Source organism: Tenebrio molitor, chromosome 4 (genome assembly GCF_963966145.1).
Source record: "Tenebrio molitor chromosome 4, icTenMoli1.1, whole genome shotgun sequence".
In the NCBI taxonomy this organism is placed as follows: Eukaryota; Metazoa; Arthropoda; class Insecta; order Coleoptera; family Tenebrionidae; genus Tenebrio; species Tenebrio molitor.
The window spans coordinates 21641071-21663670 of NC_091049.1; the positions used below are offsets into that span (position 1 = coordinate 21641071).

Genomic DNA, 22600 nt, shown 5'->3' on the forward strand with positions numbered 1-22600 from the left:
ATTTCGCAGCCAAGGTGTACACATCATTTTTTGTGCAAACGAAAATTTACTTCACTGTCAAGAAATAGCGTGCCTTTAAATAAATTCAGAATTAGAGTAGGCTGTGATTTATATTTTTGTCTTGTAACAGTTGATAGACTTTTGAGCACTGACAGTTACCAAATTAATTCAAATTACAAGAGTTGTGAGCCATTCATTTATAATTTTCATTAACTATTTATTATACTCGTAATAAGATGGAATTACCACACAAAATGTTTCTTCTTGAAAATTATTTTCGAAATGGTAGGTTAGAAAACGGACAATACGTTTATTCAATTAATCAATACATACAGGAGTTCCGTCAATAGTTTCTTAATCTTGTAACCACTTATACACAGCTTGTACACCAAATTCATGCTTGTGTTGACAAATTTCGTGAAACTGGATCAGTAAGCCGTAAACCAGGGAGCGGGGCACCTTGAAAAAGAACCGGAGATTGTATCGCAGATATTCAGTGTCGAATGGAGAAAACCCATCCAAGAATCAATTACGAAATTGTCACAAGAAGTTCAGATTTCTGAAGGAACAAGCCGCAATATACTAGAAAAAGATCTGCACTTATATGTATGCATATAAAATTCAAGCAGTCCACGAACTCGGGTCCTTAGATTTTGGAAGAAGAACAGCATATTGCCAGTTATTTTTGTAAAACTTGAACAACAATGACATTCTCGATAAGTGCTTCTTTTCGGGATATTTAAATAAACAAAGCAGAAAGTCCCCATGAATTTGTTGAAACTCCTTTACATCCACAAAAAATTGGTGTTTGGCCAGTGGTTTCGAGAAGGCGAATCATCTGACCAATATGTTTTAACTGCTGCAAGATTTATTAGAATTGTTTCTCAATGAGTTATATGATGATGAACTTCCGCAAGATAGGTAATGCTACAGCACATTCTGCTTGTCAAGCAATTGCTTATTTGAAAGAATTCTTTGACACCCGTGCCTCCGGATCTTACAATAATGGACTACTTTATTTACCCACACCTCAAAAACACAGGTCACACTGTCGAAGAACTTTGTGAGGCTATTAGACATGTTTGTGCTAACATAACCCCCCAATAACATTTTTAACATTTTCTCTAAGAATAAATGTTTTGTTTTGAATTTTGCGTTCCCTTTATACATTTTTATGTCACGATCAGAATAAACACGTCTGCTGTACTGTCAAATGTCACTGGTGTGCTATCTTTAAAAATTAGATGTTGCCAACTTCATAATAAAATCACAGTCTACTTTAATTTCGAATTTATTTGAAGGCACGGTATAAAGTCGGCTTACATGTCGGCATATCGCTATAGAAATTACTCAAATAAAATAAGTCATTTTGTAAATAATCGTCGGAAGAGAATTGCAGTGATATAGCGATGTTTCAGGTTCGTGAACTCCTTCAGAGGTAAAAAGTATTATAAATCCTGCGGTTTCTAATTTAATCCAATTGTCACTGTCATTGTCATTCTATTGTCTTACATGGAAGCTCTAATGTATCAAATATTAAAATTACGTTTAGTTTAACGGCCGTCGTTAAGACCAACATCAGCGAAATTGGATTTCGCGGCCTATTTTAGCTACTATTACAGAAACCAAAACAGTGAATTTTATGAGATGAGCGATTTTGAATTTTAACAGATTCATAATTCGCGGAAAAAAGTCAAGTTTGTAAATATCAAATTATCACAATATGATAAAAATTCAGCTAGACGCTTATTAGATGAGATGTACATATTTTATGTTAAATAAGAATTTTTGTAAATATTACATTTAGTGAAGTTTTAAGTGTTCTTGAGATCAGCTAAAAATATTGATAGTAAACTTATCATTTTCTCAATTTTATTTGAAAATTAGTAATCTTTTTATTTTAATCTGACTATTGTTTGATAATAAAATTAGTTTGATTAGTGTATGTCTCGTGTAAGACTCATGATCATGAATCATGACGATCGTTATCACAACTTAACCCTAACTTAATTTAATAGTTACTTGTTACAAGTGTCTTATATAAGATTAGACACAAAACCCAAGGTCGAATGATTAATGAATTTAAATGCCAATAAGACACAAGTGTAATAAAACTTGGCGCTGCGACGAAGAAGCAAATAGGCCATACCATAACGTTTGACGTATGACGTACAGTGGGTAACATTTGTGAAAAAATAATTTGCATTCGAATATTTTTTTACATTTTTCTAACTCCTAAATCCTAATCAATCATCAAGTGAAACGAAGGAATGAGTGAAATTGTTTTTGAGCGGTAAAAACGTTACAGTTTTTTGAAGGAAGAGCGATCGCTGTTCTAATACTAAAAGTTTTTATTGTTTTTCATTCGAGTGTTTTGATCGAGTAATTCTTTATTTGTGTTTTGTTATCAATGAATGTGGGGGTATGAATTTTAGGGTTCATCTTTCTTGTTTTCTCACATTTATTAAATTTAATTAATATGTTTTTTTTTTGACAGTTTCCTGAAACATTTGGTGTAATGGAAACACCAGCCCATATTCAAAAAGTGGCTCAAACAATCAAAACACTTTAAACGTAATTTTAATTAATTAATTTTAGTTAAATATTGGTTCTTTGTAGTTTGTACGTTATTGTAAATAGAAACACATTTTTAACGAGCCATGCACAAAATTAACATTGACGCTTGACAGAATTCTGATAACACGTGCCAACCAAAACCGATGACAACTCAAAATCCCTACGTTTTCCCTGACTAGGCCGGCAACGCATGTACAAACTACGGAATTCCGGCTGGAGGTACGAAAAGGTTTTTTTTGTTTGACACTGTCAGAATTTGAGAATTTTCTCCTATGTGAACGGATTTTGATAAATGTCACAACTTGTCAAAACGAAACGTCAAGCTAATTTTAAAGGTTTTATTTCCACCTTCTAAGTAAATGACACTTTATAGGTATTTGTGGTAACTAAGTAAATGGGTAATTACAGGCAGAGCCTTGTAATATTTAACAGGCACGTAGATGAGACCTGTAAAGACTTTACAAGGCTCATCAAAAAATAAATAATCAAAACTAATTGAATGATTTTTTTTTAAAAAGTTTATTACAAACACAAACAAATTTAACTATCAATTGTTGCAATTACATACGTTAATAATGCATTTTGATCCGTTTCGCAAGTCATTTTCATATCGCTCCTGGGATCGAACCAGTAGAGAGCCGCACTTGCAGCGTTGGTAATTCCGTGGTTATTTTCTTGCATTTAAAAAAAATCGCCTTCAAAGTCTATCGGGCATTAAAGCCATTCTTTCTTTTCTTTCTTTTTGCAACAAATTTCACAAAACTTCTGACAGTATTTTTGTTGTTTATCTCAACACCATGACGACGTAGGTATAATTGCCCCACCGCCTTTCATTACAAAATTTTTATAAACATAAATAACAATTAAAAAACGAAATTTAAAGGCTGAAGGTGGAAATAAAAGTTTGTATGCAACTCGCTTAGCAATTAATCTTTACTGGGCTTACTGGCTTATGGAGACTCGTTCCTTACGTCACTCGTCCAACAAGTGCCAGCGCGCCCGTAAAGATTAATTTAAAGCTCGTCACATAAATAACTATTAAGCGATTTGGAGCCTTTAAGGGGCTCGTCGAACAAAGAAACGTTGTATTCAACTCGTTCGTGTGTAAATTGGGCCTTTTTTGGCACTCGTGGGCCTTTAAAACGCTCGTTTCACTCGCGTTTTAAAATGGCCCACGCGTACCAAAAAAGGCCCAATTTACACACAAACTCGTCAAATAAACTACTATTATTTAATTAACAAATAAATGCTTCTCCCTCTTAAAAAATTTAGGTACAGGTATAAAGATCGAAAATAAATTATAATGATAATGAAATATAATTTAATGCTTAAAGGTATGAGGATTATACGTCTAAATTATATTTCCTCTTAAAACATTAAGAATGAAACTATCAATCTTTTGAAGCTAGGTAATTTCATTTTATTAAATATTAACTACTGTTTCGTTTTTGATCTTGAAGAAATGCAACAATTTCTGTTTGATTATTTTCTACTGCAAGATCTAAAGCCGTTTTTTTACAATTATTTGTTATATTGACATCAGCTTTTGCCGCCACGAGTTCTTGAATCACAGGCAGGTGTCCGAATATAGTCGCTATGTGAAGAGCTGTTTCTCCATCACTAGTCGCATTGTTAATAATATTACTGCAGAATTTTACCAAGTGTCGAACGGTCTCCGTCATTCCAGTTTTGGCTGCTTCATGTAAACATGTCTTCTTGTGTTCCGAGGCAGTTTCAACATTTGCTCCTTTGGAAATCAGTAAATCAATTACGTCATTATGTCCTTGATGAGCAGCTCCATGTAGAGGTGTATGTTTACGATAGTCTTGCGAGTTGGCACTAAAACCAGCGTCTAGTAGAAGTTTGACAACTTCCTTATGACCTTTGTACGCTGCTCGAGATAACGGAGTTAAGCCCCATTTGTCCCTAGCTGAAGATTTATGGCCTTTGTCTAATAATTGTTTTACCACTTTGACGTGCCCAAGTTGCGATGCTAGATGTAAGGGTATTCTGCGGTTGATATTTGTAGCGTCGGTGTTGGCACCTTTATCCAGTAAATATTCCACAAGGGTTTCTTGCCCGTAGTAAGAGGCTATGTGTAAGATCGTGTTGTTTTCTTGATCCCTCGTTTCTATATCGACAACTTTCAGTAACTCCTGAATTTTTTCGACATCACCAGTTTTGGCCAGTTCATGCAAGCTCAACTCAACGGTACTTCCGGACGACAATCTAGCAACAAATAAAATAATACATATATCTATTTGCTAAGGTATATGAAATTGATCTACTCGTACCTTTTAGTGTTCTTTTCAACATTTCTCAGATATTCTATGATGTTTTCTTGTTTTCTTTCTTCTGCGATTTTCAATGCTGTTTTGCCATCTTCGTTAGTTGCCATTACATCGATTCCTTTCGTCACCAAATACTCCACAAAATCCTTTAAGCCTTTGAAAGCTGCATGATGCAATGCTGTCCTTTTGGCTCTGTCCACGGCATTAATGTTAATGTTTTTTTCAATCAAACATTTCACAACTTCGAGGTGTCCCATCCGAACAGCCTTTTGGAGAACCGTCAACCCTTCATTGTCTTGAATATTAGGATCCGCACCATTGTTAATCAAATATTCAACGATATTTCTGTTACGCGTACAAGCTGCTTTATGAAGAGGTGTTTTTCCTAAATTATCAGAAGTATTAACCTGAGCCCCTCTTTCAATTAATAGTTTAACAATATCAAAATATCCAAATTCTGCAGCAATTTGTAACGGTGTATTTCCTCTAGAATCTCTCTTGTCAATATCACACTGCAGAAGTGCGCTTCCTCTATCATCTCTCTTTAGGTTAGCGTCTAACAAGGTCTTCAATATATCTAAATGTCTCCACATAACGGCTTCGTGTATTGCTGTTCGTCCGTTAAAATAAAGTCTGAACAAATCGGCATTGTGGTCTAGTAATAATTGTACAACATCGTTTTGACCATATTCTATAGCTATATGAAGAAGTGGTTTACCAAGTCTATCAACATTTGATAAACCTTGAAATTTGATGAGTATCGATAATATATTTATGCAACCAAGTTAAACGCAGTGTTTACACAGGATGTTAACGTTTCGGTAGTTTGTTAAATGTTCCAGTTCAAATTGTGTTTTCTTTGACATTTCTTCTATAGCCAATAAACACAAGGAAGCATCCGCATATTCAAAACAATTCCATTGAAATAATTTGTCTTTCTGTAATGGATTGAATTGTTTCATACTTAATAAGCATTGTAAAATTTTCTGACTTTTCGTAGATTCTATGTTCTGAATATTTCTAACGTCAAAATCTTCAGAAATTGGATATTTTTGTCCTAATGATGACGCTAAGTGGAGTGGTGTCCTTCCTTTACGATCTTCCTGATTTAGATATTCTGGGGCAAGTTTTTCAACTTCGGAAACATTCTGTTTGAGGACTGCTTGATGAAGTGGACAATTTTCTGCTAATTTCACCCGTGTGTGATAAATCTATTACACGTATGTAATAAAAAAAAGTAGTGGAAAATCCCCCGTGTGTGATTAGTGATTACCCACGTGTAGTCTCAAGTGCCTGAATCTCAACACAAACAATCGTCATCACCGATCAGCGAGATCATGGTCATCGCCAATCCAATCATCGATCAACGAGATCATCAGCCTAGGAACTACTCCAGGTGTCTGCAGTTTTGCTCATCAAAAGGTCTGTCCTTCTCTTCTTGTTCCCGTACATGTTTTTTGCGTTATTTAAACAAGTTTCTTTCGTTCGTTCATATTGGAAAATCTAACGCTCAGTATACTTCGCAAGAGAGGTTGGGCGCTTTGAACAAGTGTTGAATAAATAGTAAAAAAAATGTCGGACCTTAACGATTTAACATAAACAGGCGGGATTCGCAGGCTCCAACAATATATCGGACACAGAAACAGACATAAACGTTCTAGAAACAAGTTTAGAATCGGTATCAGGTCTTTTCAAAGAATATGACGCTGTTCAATTCAAAATCGAGAAACTTCAGCTCAAAAAAAAAGATGCCGACGAAGCACAGTTGGCCGAAGAAAGCGACAAAGAGCGCGGTGAAGTCGAGACTCAGTATCGGGTGATTAATGATTATGAATAAAATAAAATCACTTTTACGTAAGAACAAGTCTAGCGCTTCAGATTTAATTAACGTAAAATCACCCATTATGCAAGGACAAGAATCGTCGGATTGTATCAATTTGATTGCCACTACCAACTTTTACTGGGAAATATCGCGAATGGTACCAAATTCAAACACAAAATTTCAAACGAATTTCTGAACACATGTACTAAGTTAACTTTATACCAGCAAGATCTCCGCATTTTGGGGGACTTTAGGAACGATGTGTTCAAAGCGTCAAACATCACTTGCGTAGGGTGCTCGGCGACGCCTCACTTACAAAGAATTTTATACCTTCTTTACGCCAATAGAAGCTTGTTTGTCCCTTGATCCCACTATCCCAAGATCCCAACGACCTGGAAGCGTTATCAGCACTCCGCTACGCGTCGTGCTCTTAAACTCGTCGCGCGTGCTTTGAAGGCTTCCTTCTAAATTTGTATCATAATACACTATTTCATCTCAAATCTTTTTTTTCTCTTTTTCTTTTTTTCTCTTGTTTTTCACGCTTTGTGTCATCCACTATTTGTATATCGGGTGTAGAATTGGTTTACGAGACATAGGATTTTACATGTAAAAATAAGGAGATCCAATTATTGGCTCCCCTAATAATTTTATGGCAAAATGGTTAAAATAAAAGTTAGAGAGAATTAAAAGTACTGTCTAATTGCACTCTTTGTTTTTTTCTAACATCTTGTGGTACTGAAAGAAAAGCAAGAAAGGAGTTAGGACAAAAATACTAAAAAGGAGTACTAGCAATGAAATTTGACTTCTAAAATTATTTGTCGGGTGGTTTCACTATTATTTAATTTTCTTTTGATCTGCCCTTCAAATGAACTCGTACAGGACTACAGGGACGAATGAAAAGGTATCTTCCATTAAATGTTCAAACTTCTCTCCAATTCTTCGAATTGTTTCTATGGCTGAAATTGGTCAGTCTGGGAAACCTGAAGCAAATGTTGCTTGGAAGTTTCTTAAAGAAGATCCTCCATAATACCATCTAAAGAAAGAAATAAAATTTCATGCCTAGTAGTACTTTTTATGATTTTTGTGTTAACTTTTTTCTTGCCTTTCTTTCAGTACCAGAAGATGTTAGAATAAAACTAAGATTGAAATTAGACCGTAATTTTAATTCTCTCTAACTTTCATTTTAACAATTTTGCCATAAAATTGTTAGGGGAGCCAATAATTGAAACTCTTTATTTTTACATGTAAAATCCTATTCTACATCCGGTATATGCATTTTTTAAAAATGCAAAAGCTCAATTTCACAACGATAGAAGATGGGCTCTTTCGTCCTGAACGATTCTTATCTTTAAGACCTTCTTCCCCATTCAGAAATTTCGCAAACAATCGCCGACAAGTAGACGCTTTTACCGTCCCCGCACCTTCAATTCTGCATATATTTCTTGTGACTGCTGCCGCTGAATGTTCGCATTTAAATTCATATAACATCAATTACCAGACTGTAACCAATTGAAAATTATTTGATTTTGAAGTCAAAGTTAACATTGAATTGTTATCAACAGGAATCCTGCTGCAACTCCACTCCTAAAAATGTAAAATATGAGACGGAATCGGGTGACCCCTCTAGTATTTGGCGAAATATTTTTACAACCGATTTTACTTGATTGATGATTAAAAAATACTCAAAATTCCTTGAAATTATTCCAATCACAAACGAACAAACAAGCCGGATTCCGGATCATTCTTCAATTCCCGCAAAGGTACTTTTGGGGAATTCGTGTTCCTCAAAAGTACCTTTACGTGATATCCGTTTTAGGAACATGTTTAATTGGAAATGATGTTACAGATTATCCTGGCCTTTCTAAGCATTTTTAAAAAGACCTAATTATTTTGAAGACAAAGTTGTCATTAAATTATTATCAATAGGAATCCCACTGCAACCCCATTCGTAAATATGTAAAATATGAAACGGAATCGGATGACCCCTCTAGTATTTGGTGAAATATTTTTATAACCGATTTTACTTGATTGGTGATTAAAAAATACTCAAAATCCCTTAAAATTATCCCAGTCACAAACGAATAAACAAGCCGGATTCCGAATCATTCTTCAATTCCCGCACAGGTACTGTAACGGTCCGAATAGGTTCGATAAAATTAAGAATTTTAATTTTAAAATAATTTCAACGAAATATTTTAAATACCGTTCATTTGCGACGGAAATGCTGTTCAGTTGTAAATTTTATTGTTGCTTTGTTCACAAGAGTGGCACCACACTCCTCAAGTGAAATCTGCCAACCTTTCTTTGAAAATGCAGGTACGCGTCCGGGGCAAAACATAGCCCAAGGGGAACAAGTGTTCAGGGGAAAGGGAGCGTTGCAATAAATTTATTGTAATTACAAGTTCGACAATTTGGGTGGTCCAGTTAAAATCAGGGGATAATTGAATTAATGAATTTGATGTTGGCAGGTTTCAAATTGAGAGAACAACAAAATTAATGTTCATTAGGTTAATTTACTTTTTTAGCATTCTCAAATTTGTGGCATATTTGTAATTAAAGGGCGAGAATTGCAAATTAAAAAACAGAGCGCTTTATCGTAGAAAAGAACTAGAATTGTTTGCACTTTTAGTTAGAAAAGTAACAAAGCAAAGTAGAAAGGGAGTCGGTAGAAAACACAGAGGACCGGGAAACGGTAAAGCCAGGTAGTCGTAGAAATCAGAGTTGTGAGTGAGAGAGAGAGAATGAAATTTACGAAGTAATTATTAATTAGAACGGTTTTGGGGAATCAAACCAATGTAGGACAAATTTTAGAAGTAGCAGAACAACGGAACTTAGTTGTATGAAATGGCACTTGCGTAACAGCGTTTCAAGCCCAATTTAGGTTTCAAAATAAGGTTAATTTGTTCCATTTTAATTATGTTTGTTTCATTTTAATTATGTTTGTTTCATTTTAATTATGTTTGTTGCATTTTAATTATGTTTGTTTCATTTAAATTCTGTTTAATTCTTGGTGCTGACTTTTATTATTGTATAGAGTCGGTAATTCAGTGTTCCTGTTTAATTCTATTTGTTCCATTTTTAATTATGTTTGTGTCTTGATGTTGAGGTTTATTATTGTATAGAGTCAGTAATTTAGTGTTCTTTTCAGAGTTCTAATTCAACAACAAATTATGTACATTCGGTCTGGTCCTAACAAAAGTCCAAATTTAAACATTTAAATTAATGGTGGAAAACGAAAACTGTAATTTCAAAAGCTCTAGAGATATCGACAGGGTGTCGCGGTCGGCGTAAAGTAGAACCGAGCTGATTGGTCACTTTGGTTAAGTAGGGGTTGTGAAAGTGGGGTGCGCCAGAAATGATAAAACCGATTGCGGGACGGGAAACAAGGCTTTTTTGATTCACTCGGGGTTTGATCTCCAAAGTAGCCGGAGCTACGTTCAGTACTTCCAGCAGCCATTTTGTGACCACGTTCTTTACATTCACAAGGTAAATTATTTCTCTAATTCTTGTACATTATTTGTAGTCGTGATTTAATTAGTCAACCAGCATTTAGTTCTTTATCGTTCTAAAGTAAAGATTATATTATTTTCGTGAGTATCGGATGACCACGTGACTCTTTAGAATCTTGTACTAATCTCTTTATCGCGAAGTATGTGATCGTCTTGCATTTACCGATTGGGGAACCGTGCTTTCATCAAGGGGAACTAGTATAAATTCATTATAAAACATTTTTATTTATTATGTAAGTTTTGGAGTCTCGAGATCGGGAAGCTACCGCCAGTGTCCGTCGCACTCAATTAGCTGTGGTCCGGCATAAGTGCACAAACCGCCATGTCACCCGTAAACGGGACAGTGACCAAACTAGGCCAGCTGACACGTGAAGAGAGGTACCCTTTGGCCCTGTTAGAACCTTTTTTCCCTTTTATTTTCGACCACCGGAGTAGACCGGGGTGATCTATGAGATTCCAGGACATCGCATCGGGTTCAATTTAATTGAGGAAAGAATTGAAATCTAAATCGGATCACATAGTTCGCATCTCAAACTCGTATAATGCTGTTCGCGCCATAAACTCATATATTTGCCCAGCTTAGCCATTTATTCATGAGTCAGATCTCAATTCGTGGGCCGAGAGTCAAATTTCATTGGGTCAAATTTCCACCAACTTCTGTTATTAAATTCATTTATTTATTTCTATAATTTGTTGGGACCAAACACCACCACACTCGATTATTTGTTAAATAAAATGTAAGTGAAGTGTGCTCAATCGTTTTAATTCTATTTGGAAAAACCTTCCGACGGTACGGCCTCTCGTTAGAACCTAATTAAACAAAATGAAAAATAAAACACAACGTAGGATCCCTAAATATTTCTTTCTCATTATTTTTGTTTCGTATTTTTCCGCAAAAATAACATCCGAGGGAATGCGACAACCAACAATACACCAAATGAGGGAGAAAAAAAATCATCGAGGAAAAGTCAAAAAAGTCGAAGGGTTACATTGGTGCCGTGACCAGGATGAGTAGGTGACCACGTACCGCTGGAGGAACTTCAGGAAGCCACAACATTTAAATAACCAGGACCAAGTGGGAGACCACGTACCGCTGGAGGAACTTCAGGGAGCCACAACAATTCAACCACCAGGACGAGAGGTTGACCACTTACCATGAGAAGAACTCCAAACAGCTGAGCCAGCTGACCGCGTGGGCGACCACGCGGATTTTCAATGAGCGAAATCCCACGGACAGCGACGTCACGGGGGGCGAAAAGCTCTCCAGAATGTACCAAGGAAATGGGGGCGAACGAACCAGTCACCCAAAAGCCGCTGCCACTCAGAGCCAAATCCAAAGGAAAGGACGAACTTTGAAACCATTTACTGAAGTGATCGCCAGCAGAAAAGTAGCTGTTGACAACTACTTCAACAACAGGGGCAACCAGAAGAAAATGCCGTACCAGAACACACGACGACTGCAAATGTATTGTCAAAGCTACCAACAGAACCTTGTAAGAACTTCGAACAGACAAACACTTCTCGATTATTCGAGAAACCGAACTCAACGAAGACAACTTCAACGGGGGGCGAAGCTCTTGAACCCCACATCGGCAACGGGGGTCTTGCTATGCAAGAAACCCGGGGCAGCCACCAACAATCACTGCCAGAATTGATCCAACACATTGTCCAATTCAATCCACAACGCAGCAAAAGGGACATCATCTACATGGCGAAATCGAGGAAGCGCCAAAACCGAGCTGAGCGAAAACAACTTCAACGGGGAGCGAACCTGTTGAATTCCACATCGGCGACTAGGGTCCTGCTATGTAAGAGACCCGGGCCAGCAACCAAAATCGCTGCCAAAAATCATCCAAACGCATTGCCCAATTCATTCCGCAACTCAACAAAGGGGACAGCATTAACACGGCGAATTCGAGGAAGCGCCAACGACCAACAGAGGATTCGGACACTCCACAAGATGCTTTCCGTCATCTCCAGGGATCTACCGGAAACCAGGGGGCGTCTGTAACGGTCCGAATAGGTTCGATAAAATTAAGAATTTTAATTTTAAAATAATTTCAACGAAATATTTTAAATACCGTTCATTTGCGACGGAAATGCTGTTCAGTTGTAAATTTTATTGTTGCTTTGTTCACAAGAGTGGCACCACACTCCTCAAGTGAAATCTGCCAACCTTTCTTTGAAAATGCAGGTACGCGTCCGGGGCAAAACATAGCCCAAGGGGAACAAGTGTTCAGGGGAAAGGGAGCGTTGCAATAAATTTATTGTAATTACAAGTTCGACAATTTGGGTGGTCCAGTTAAAATCAGGGGATAATTGAATTAATGAATTTGATGTTGGCAGGTTTCAAATTGAGAGAACAACAAAATTAATGTTCATTAGGTTAATTTACTTTTTTTAGCATTCTCAAATTTGTGGCATATTTGTAATTAAAGGGCGAGAATTGCAAATTAAAAAACAGAGCGCTTTATCGTAGAAAAGAACTAGAATTGTTTGCACTTTTAGTTAGAAAAGTAACAAAGCAAAGTAGAAAGGGAGTCGGTAGAAAACACAGAGGACCGGGAAACGGTAAAGCCAGGTAGTCGTAGAAATCAGAGTTGTGAGTGAGAGAGAGAGAATGAAATTTACGAAGTAATTATTAATTAGAACGGTTTTGGGGAATCAAACCAATGTAGGACAAATTTTAGAAGTAGCAGAACAACGGAACTTAGTTGTATGAAATGGCACTTGCGTAACAGCGTTTCAAGCCCAATTTAGGTTTCAAAATAAGGTTAATTTGTTCCATTTTAATTATGTTTGTTTCATTTTAATTATGTTTGTTTCATTTTAATTATGTTTGTTGCATTTTAATTATGTTTGTTTCATTTAAATTCTGTTTAATTCTTGGTGCTGACTTTTATTATTGTATAGAGTCGGTAATTCAGTGTTCCTGTTTAATTCTATTTGTTCCATTTTTAATTATGTTTGTGTCTTGATGTTGAGGTTTATTATTGTATAGAGTCAGTAATTTAGTGTTCTTTTCAGAGTTCTAATTCAACAACAAATTATGTACATTCGGTCTGGTCCTAACAAAAGTCCAAATTTAAACATTTAAATTAATGGTGGAAAACGAAAACTGTAATTTCAAAAGCTCTAGAGATATCGACAGGGTGTCGCGGTCGGCGTAAAGTAGAACCGAGCTGATTGGTCACTTTGGTTAAGTAGGGGTTGTGAAAGTGGGGTGCGCCAGAAATGATAAAACCGATTGCGGGACGGGAAACAAGGCTTTTTTGATTCACTCGGGGTTTGATCTCCAAAGTAGCCGGAGCTACGTTCAGTACTTCCAGCAGCCATTTTGTGACCACGTTCTTTACATTCACAAGGTAAATTATTTCTCTAATTCTTGTACATTATTTGTAGTCGTGATTTAATTAGTCAACCAGCATTTAGTTCTTTATCGTTCTAAAGTAAAGATTATATTATTTTCGTGAGTATCGGATGACCACGTGACTCTTTAGAATCTTGTACTAATCTCTTTATCGCGAAGTATGTGATCGTCTTGCATTTACCGATTGGGGAACCGTGCTTTCATCAAGGGGAACTAGTATAAATTCATTATAAAACATTTTTATTTATTATGTAAGTTTTGGAGTCTCGAGATCGGGAAGCTACCGCCAGTGTCCGTCGCACTCAATTAGCTGTGGTCCGGCATAAGTGCACAAACCGCCATGTCACCCGTAAACGGGACAGTGACCAAACTAGGCCAGCTGACACGTGAAGAGAGGTACCCTTTGGCCCTGTTAGAACCTTTTTTCCCTTTTATTTTCGACCACCGGAGTAGACCGGGGTGATCTATGAGATTCCAGGACATCGCATCGGGTTCAATTTAATTGAGGAAAGAATTGAAATCTAAATCGGATCACATAGTTCGCATCTCAAACTCGTATAATGCTGTTCGCGCCATAAACTCATATATTTGCCCAGCTTAGCCATTTATTCATGAGTCAGATCTCAATTCGTGGGCCGAGAGTCAAATTTCATTGGGTCAAATTTCCACCAACTTCTGTTATTAAATTCATTTATTTATTTCTATAATTTGTTGGGACCAAACACCACCACACTCGATTATTTGTTAAATAAAATGTAAGTGAAGTGTGCTCAATCGTTTTAATTCTATTTGGAAAAACCTTCCGACGGTACGGCCTCTGGTTAGAACCTAATTAAACAAAATGAAAAATAAAACACAACGTAGGATCCCTAAATATTTCTTTCTCATTATTTTTGTTTCGTATTTTTCCGCAAAAATAACATCCGAGGGAATGCGACAACCAACAATACACCAAATGAGGGAGAAAAAAAATCATCGAGGAAAAGTCAAAGAAGTCGAAGGGTTACAGTACTTTTAGGGAATTCGTGTTCCTCAAAAGTACCTTTACGTGATATCAATTTTAAGGTTACGTTCTATTTAAAATGATGTTACAGGCAATGCTGGCTTTTCTGAGCCTTTTTAAAAATACCTAATTATTTTGAAGACAAGTTTGTCATTAAATTATTATCAATAGGAATCCCGCTGCAACCCCATTCGTAAAAATGTAAAATATGAAACGGAATCGGGTGACCCCTCTAGTATTTGGCGAAATATTTTTATAACCGATTTTACTTGATTGGTGATTAAAAAATACTCAAAATTCCTTGAAATTAGCCCAAACACAAATAAATAAAAAAGCCGGATTCCGAATCATTCTCCAATTCCCGCAAAGGTACTTTTGGGGAATTCGTGTTCCTCAAAAGTACCTTTACGTGATATGCGTTTTAGGAGTATGTTCAATTGGAAATGATGTTACAGATTATCCTGGCCCTTCTGAGCCTTTTTAAGAAGACCTAATTATTTTGAAGACAAAGTTGTCATTAAATTATTATCAATAGGAATCCCGCTGCAACCCCATTCGTAAATATGTGAAATATGAAACAGAATCGGATGACCCTTCTAGTTTTTGGCGAAATATTTTTATAACCGATTTTCCTTGATTGGTAATTAAAAAATACTCAAAATTCCTTGAAATTATCTCAAAAACAAATAAATAAAAAAGCCGGATTCCGAATCATTCTCCAATTCCCGCAAAGGTACTTTTGGGGAATTTGTGTTCCTCAAAAGTACCTTTACGTGATATGCGTTTTAGGGGTATGTTCAATTGGAAATGATGTTACAGACTATGCTGGCCTTTCAGAGCCTTTTTAAAAAGACCTAATTATTTTGAAGACAAATTTGTCATTAAATTATTACCAATAGGAATCCCGCTGCAACCCCACTCGTAAAAATGTAAAATATGAAACGGAATCGGGTGACCCATCTAGTATTTGTGGAAATATTTTTATAACCGATTTTACTTGATTGGTGATTAAAAAATACTCAAAATTTCTTAAAATTGTCCCATTCACAAACGAATAAAAAAGTCGGATTCCGAATCATTCTTCAATTCCCGCAAAGGTACTTTTGGGGAATTCGTGTTCCTCAAAAGTACCTTTACGTGATATCAATTTTAAGGTTACGTTCTATTTAAAATGATGTTACAGACAATGCTGGCTTTTCTGAACCTTTTTAAAAAGACCTAATTATTTTGAAGACAAGTTTGTCATTAAATAATTATCAATAGGAATCCCACTGCAACCTCATTCGTAAAAATGTAAAATATGAAACGGAACCGGGTGACCCCTCTAGTATTTGGCGAAATATTTTTATAACCGATTTTACTTGATTGGTGATTAAAAAACACTCAAAATTCCTTGAAATTATCCCAATCACAAACGAATAAACAAGCCGGATTCCGAATCATTCTTCAATTCCCGCAAAGGTACTTTTAGGGAATTCGTGTTCCTCAAAAGTACCTTTACGTGATATCAATTTTAAGGTTACGTTCTATTTAAAATGATGTTACAGGCAATGCTGGTTTTTCTGAGCCTTTTTAAAAAGACCTAATTATTTTGAAGACAAGTTTGTCATTAAATTATTATCAATAGGAATCCCGCTGCAACCCCATTCGTAAAAATGTAAAATATGAAACGGAATCGGGAGACCCCTCTAGTATTTGGCGAAATATTTTTATAACCGATTTTACTTGATTGGTGATTAAAAAATACTCAAAATTCCTTGAAATTATCCCAATCACAAACGAAATAAAAAAGCCGAATTCCGAATCATTCTCCAATTCCCGCAAAGGTACTTTTGGGGAATTTGTGTTCCTCAAAAGTACCTTTACGTGATATGCGTTTTAGGAGTATGTTCAATTGGAAATGATGTTACAGACAATGCTGGCCTTTCTGAACCTTTTTAAAAAGACCTAATTATTTTGAAGTCAAAGTTAACATTGAATTGTTATCAACAGGAATCCTGCTGCAACCCCACTCCCAAAAATGTAAAATATGAAACGGAATCGGGTGACCCCACTAGTATTTGGCGAAATATTTTTACAACCCATTTTTCTTGATTGATGATTAAAAAATACTCAAAATTCCTTGAAATTCTCCCAATCACAAACGAATGAAGAAGCCGGATTCCGAATCAGTCTTCAATTCTTGCAAAGGTACTTTTGGGGAACTTACGTTCTTCAAAAGTACCTTTACGTGATATCAATTTTATCGTAATCACAAACGAACAAAAAAGCCGGATTCCGAATCATTCTTCAATTCTCGCAAAGGTACTTTTGGGGAATTCGTGTTTTTCAAAAGTACCTTTACGTGGTGTCAATTTTGAGGTTATATAAGTATGTTCTACTGGAAATGATGTTACAGAGTAGGTATGTCCGCCTCTCTGAGTTTTTTATAAAGACCTAATTATTTTGAAGACCAAGTTGACATTAAATTATTATCAACAGGAATGCCGCTGCAACCCCATTCTTAAAAATATTAAATATGACAGGGAATTGGGTGACCCTCTAGTATTTGGGAAATGTTTTTTACAACGGATGTTAATTGATTAGTGAAAAGAAAAATACTTGAAATTATCCCAATCACAAACGAATTAAAAAGCCGGATTCCGAATCATTCTTCAATTCTCGCAAAGGTACTTTTGGGGAATTTATGTTCTTCAAAAGTACCTTTACGTCATATCAATTTTGAGGTTATATAGGTATGTTCTACTGGAAATGATGTTACAGAGTATGTCGGCCTCTCTGAGCCTTTTTCAAAAGACCTAATTATCTTGAAGGCAAAGTTGACATTAAATTATTATCAACAGGAATCCCGCAGTAACCCCATTTTAAAAAAATATTAAATATGAAATGGAATCGAGTGACTCTTCTAGTATTTGGCGAAATATTTTTTACATCCGATTTTACTTCATTAGTGATTATTAAACAGTACTAAAAATATTTGCAATTGTCCAAATCACAAACGAATTAAAAAGCACTGATTCCGAATATACCTTCGATTCTCGTAAAGGTACTTTTGGGGAATTCGTGTTCTTCAAAAGTATCTTTACGTGATATCAATTTTTTAAGGTTATGTTCTATTCGAAATGATGTTACATAAACATGAATTTATATTATTAAAAAAACAAATCTTGAAGACAAAATTGACCCTAAAATGATATTAGAAACTAAAAATTATAAAAAGAAAATGGAGTCGACTAACCTTTCGTTTAAAAAGTCTTTTCAAAGTTTTTGATTCAAATCTTTTTTGTAAGTATAGACCACCTGGAGTCTCCTTGACATAGATTAAAGATTGCAAAAGTGGATAAAGTGTCTCTCAATAATTGAAATTTATTTTAATTCTTTACTTGCATTTTTTATTTTCTTAACAGTTTTCACAAAAATAATTTTTAATTTTACAAAATTTACAAAAGGAGTAGTTTTTCAAATGGTTGAACGCAAAACGGCAAAAAAATATCCTTTCCCGTAAGGGAACAGAAACTCCTTGAAAGCATCATTAGATACATAGTCAATGAAGATTATGTACCTAATGAAACTTTCAGGGAGTTTCTGTTTCTCAAAAGTGCCAATTCGTATGTAGGGGGTTGCGGCACAGATTAGTAAGCCAGTTATGAGGAAAACAAAATTTTTGATTAGCCATTAATGTTGTGACAGTTTTTAAGATGATCGCATCATTTTAAAAAACTTCTACGAGATTTTGGATTTTGAAAAAAAAAGTGGAGGGTGAAACTTGAAAAAAAGTTACTGTTTGTTCGTCATCTGAAATTAGACAGTTAAGGCACAGATTACTCATATAAGCAGATAGTGCACTTGACCAGCAATGCATTGATTGTAGCGGTTCAAGATTCTTGCCGCAGTAACTTTCGTTTGGTTCGCGCGAATTTAAAATGTGACCCGATCGACGCGGAATTCTAAAATTGTAAATAAAGCAAATAAGAGTTTTAATCAATTCTATTGATGTTATGTTCATAAAAATGATACAGAAAATAAAACCAGAATAAAATATTAACGTAATATATTTTTCAGAAAGAAAAAATAATAAAAAAGGAATACAATTCAAACAAATCAATTATTCTAAATAAAACAATCAAAATGGAAACAGGCTAACCCATACAGACTTAATTGTGGCATGAAATAAGTTTAAATTTTGTTGTAGTGAATTTAAACCACAGTTTTATTTATACCAATTAATTGTAAGTTATTATTAGGCTTGGGTTCTAAAGATATTATGTTATAGTCAATTATAACTATTATATTAAGATTGAATATTTTTATTAAATAACAATTTCCGATAATAATGCGGAACCTGGAAAAGTATGTATACAGTGAGCGGCAAAAGTATGGAATAAATTCCTTAAAAATTAAACAAAATTTTTTTCAAACAAATCTTTGGACAGGTCAATTTTAGTTTATAAAAATACATGTTTTAGTACCAAACTAAATTCCAAACAGTCATTTGTTTTCAAGTTATGACGTCATCGATAGTATTATTAAATGGAAATCCCCTATTTTTTTTCTTGATTCTGATAGCCCTTTTAATTGTCTAAATGACAGTGTAAAAATTTTGTTATCTTACATAAGGAAATTTTTGAGAAAAAAAATAATAAAGTCGGAAAAAAGAAATTTTATAACGAACAAAAACAAGTCAAAAAATCAAGTAGGTAAATCAAACAGTCAAATGTTACTGTCAATTTCATTCGTATGTGTTTTTTGTTTTACAAAACGTTTTCGAAAATGACTCATTTAACAGAAACACAACGTATAGAAATTTTAATTTTGATTGGGTGCGGAGATAAAACTAGATGAAACTAAAACAGTGGGAATTTCTTCATAAACTTGCTTTTTGTCAACAAACTGGGGGATGGCAATTCGAACATTTAATTCCATAATTTTAAGAACTTACAAACACAGTTTTTGACTTGTTTTTGTTCGTTATAAAATTTATTTTTTTCAACTTTATTATTTTTTTTTCTAAAAAATTTCCTTATGTAAGGTAACAAAATTTTTATACTGGCATTTAGACAATTAAAAGGTCTATCAGAATCAAGAAAAAAAATAGGGGGTTTCTATTTAAAAAAACTATCGATGACGTCATAACTCGAAAACAAATGACTGCTTGGAATTTTATTTTATATTAAAATATGTATTTTTATAAACTAAAATTGACCTGTTCAAAGATTTTTTCGAAAAAAATTTTGTTTAATTTTTAATGAATTTATTCCATACTTTTGCCGCTCACTGTATAGTTCTATATTTTCTGGGTTAGGCCGTTTTATCTTTTACACTACCTCAGATAAATGCTTCACAAAGTCACAAATGCGATACATTCAATAACTTTCTGTTTTTAAGTGTTGGGCAATTAATGTTGCAGTTGTAATATTTTAATGCATAATAAATTCTCATGTGGACATACAGTTTTAGAGAATAATCTAAGGGAAAATTCTTCTTTATCATATTTATTTACAAAACCAACTAAACAGGTTTTTAAATTCGTGCGAACCAAAACAGAGACTTGCGCACTGAAACTGGAAACAATTCGAGGTCCGAGTGCACTATCTGTTTATATGAGTAATCTGTGGTTAAGGTTTGTAGTATTTTCCTTTTTTGTACATAAAAAAGTTTGGGGGTTGAAAGGGGGTGGGAGGGTATTTTCTTGTCACACTGTTAACATTAAAACTAAGAATTCTTAGTGTGAACAATCAATGCTAAAAACAAAAAAATTATGGGAGCAAATTTACAAAAGGGGGTAGTTTTTCAAAGGGTTGAGCGTAAAACAACAAAAAAATATAATTGCCCTTGATAATAGAGTTTATGTATCTAATGATACTTTCAAGGAGTTACGGTTTCTCAAAAGTACCAATTCGTGTGTAGGGGGTTGCGGCACAGATTTGTAAATAAGCCAGTTATGAGCAAAACAAAATTTTTGATTAGCCATTAGTGTTGTGACAGTTTTTAAGATCATCACAACACTTTAAAAAGCTTTTACGACATTTAGGAATTGTGAAAGTTAACGCAGGGGTGAAAATTAAAAAAAATACCGTTGATCATTATCCGAAATTAGACAGTTAACGTTTGTGGTATTTTGCTTTCACAAACATAAAAAAAGGTTGGAGGGTAACTTCTTATCAAAATTGTTAACATTAGAACTAAAAATTCTTGGGGTTAACGAAAAATATTGCAAAAAAATATTGATTATTCATTGGATTTATTTCACAAAAATAGGTAGTTTTACAAATTGTTGATTAAAACGGGATGAAGGATATGATTGATCATGTGGAAGAACTTATTTAAAGGCAGATTTTTATTATGCCAAAATAAGAACAATAATAATAATTTATAAACATTTTGTCAATTAAAATAAGGGTTGAAAACCAGTTTTATGGCAATGAAATAGCTGTCCAAATTTGAAAATAATTTCGTAATGTATTTCACCACCTAGGGGACAATAGTCTAGTTAAACTCATTACAGTGTCGATACAGTGTTAGTTCATGTAGTGGGCAGCACATCCCAATGAGATCTTGATACCTCAAAGGTACCTTTCCGTTGCATGGAATTTCGAGGAGCTCCTCGAAATTCCCAAATCCTCCTCGAAAGTACCATTCCGTGCTACAAATCTCCTCAAAAGTATCTTTACCCATACATATATATATTCGTATGAAGAAGAAAAATACAATTAAAATTCGAAATTCACAAAATAATTATGGTAAATTATATGTTTTTAATTTGTTGTAGCCAATTTAGGGCGTCTTCGGTAAGTAGATGTAGTTTGGAGAAACCTTGCTGGAATTTAGTAAGGGGACATTCTTCCACAATGTGTTGGGTGGTTTCTTTTTCTGCACCGCATTCACAAGAAGGGTTTTCACGAATATTCCAGTGAAACAGCATATTATTGCATTTGCCATGGCCGGTTCTAAAACGATTTAATTTACACCAGATTTTCCTGGGTAGGTGAAATCCCGGAATTTGTTTTGTATTATCCTCAATTAGATTTTTATTGAAAATATCTACTTCTTGCCAGGCTGCTTTCCAATAATCAGATTTGGAAAATTGTTGCATGAGAAATTCTTCTTTCCAAAGTGGTTTACGCGATTTTAATCTAAACGGTGGTAAATTTGCCATGTCTTGTGTTATGGAGTACATGTTCGGTGAATTTTGAAATTTATCCCAAATTCGTTTTGTGACGTAATTTCTTCTAATATCATACGGAATAATGTGCGCTAAGACATGTAGCCATGGTGTTGGAGTAGATTTTAAAGTACCCGTTATTATTCGAAGTGTCGTATTCAATTGAGAATCTATTTTGTTCACGTGTGCACTGTTCTTCCAGACAGGGCAACAATATTCTGCCGTAGAATACACTAGAGCTAGTCCTGTGACACGTAAAGTGTGTGCATTCGCTCCCCAACTTGTGCCTGCTAGTTTATGTATAATGTTGTTTCTCGTTTTCAGTTTTTGTCGTAACTTTTCGATGTGTAATTTGAAGGTTAAAGATGAATCCAGAGTTACTCCTAGATATGTCGGGGAATAATTATGCTTAATTGTAGTTTCATTGAAGACTACTTTCAGTTTTTTATTTTTCTGGTTGTTTACGAGGTGAAAACAGCAAACTTCTGTCTTTTGAGGATTTGGGCAAAGTCGCCATTTTGTGAAATATTTATTCAAAGGTATTAAATCGTCTGACAGTCCGTTCTCTACATTTTCAAAATTCTGATGTTGGTAAGCCATTGCCAGGTCGTCAGCATAGATGAATTTTCGGGAATTTGTTGGGGGTAAATCACTTGTATATAAATTAAATACAATACTGAGCCTTGAGGTAAACCATTGTTGAGAAATCGAAACTTACTGCTTTTGTCTTCAACGAAAACCCTGAATTGACGGTTAGACAACATATCTTCTAAGAGTGAGAACATTTTTCCACAAGGTATTACGTTATACAATTTATGTATTAGACCATCTTTCCAAACGGTGTCATAGGCTGTGGTGAGATCAAC

At 34.8% G+C, this 22600-nt stretch overlaps 1 protein-coding gene across 1 annotated transcript; it reads right to left on the bottom strand.

Moving 5' to 3' along the window:
• Nucleotides 1–3426: 3426 nt before the first annotated feature.
• On the bottom strand, nucleotides 3427–7188 carry LOC138129576 (ankyrin repeat domain-containing protein 50-like). Its single transcript, XM_069045883.1, has 2 exons — nucleotides 4872–7188; nucleotides 3427–4806 (listed from the first exon to the last, which is right to left on the bottom strand). Exons 1-2 carry the CDS (start codon nucleotides 5459–5461, stop codon nucleotides 4008–4010), a joined length of 1389 nt encoding a protein of 462 aa, XP_068901984.1. The 5' UTR covers nucleotides 5462–7188; the 3' UTR covers nucleotides 3427–4007.
• Nucleotides 7189–22600: the final 15412 nt, after the last annotated feature.

Bases quoted from the DNA above. Each gene is read 5' to 3' on its own strand.
- LOC138129576 (XM_069045883.1), bottom strand. From the start codon at position 5,461: ATGTGGAGACATTTAGATATATTGAAGACCTTGTTAGACGCTAACCTA. The intron at 4,807-4,871 runs GTACGAGTAGAT...ATTTGTTGCTAG, and splicing joins GTTGAAAAGAACACTAAAAG to ATTGTCGTCCGGAAGTACCG.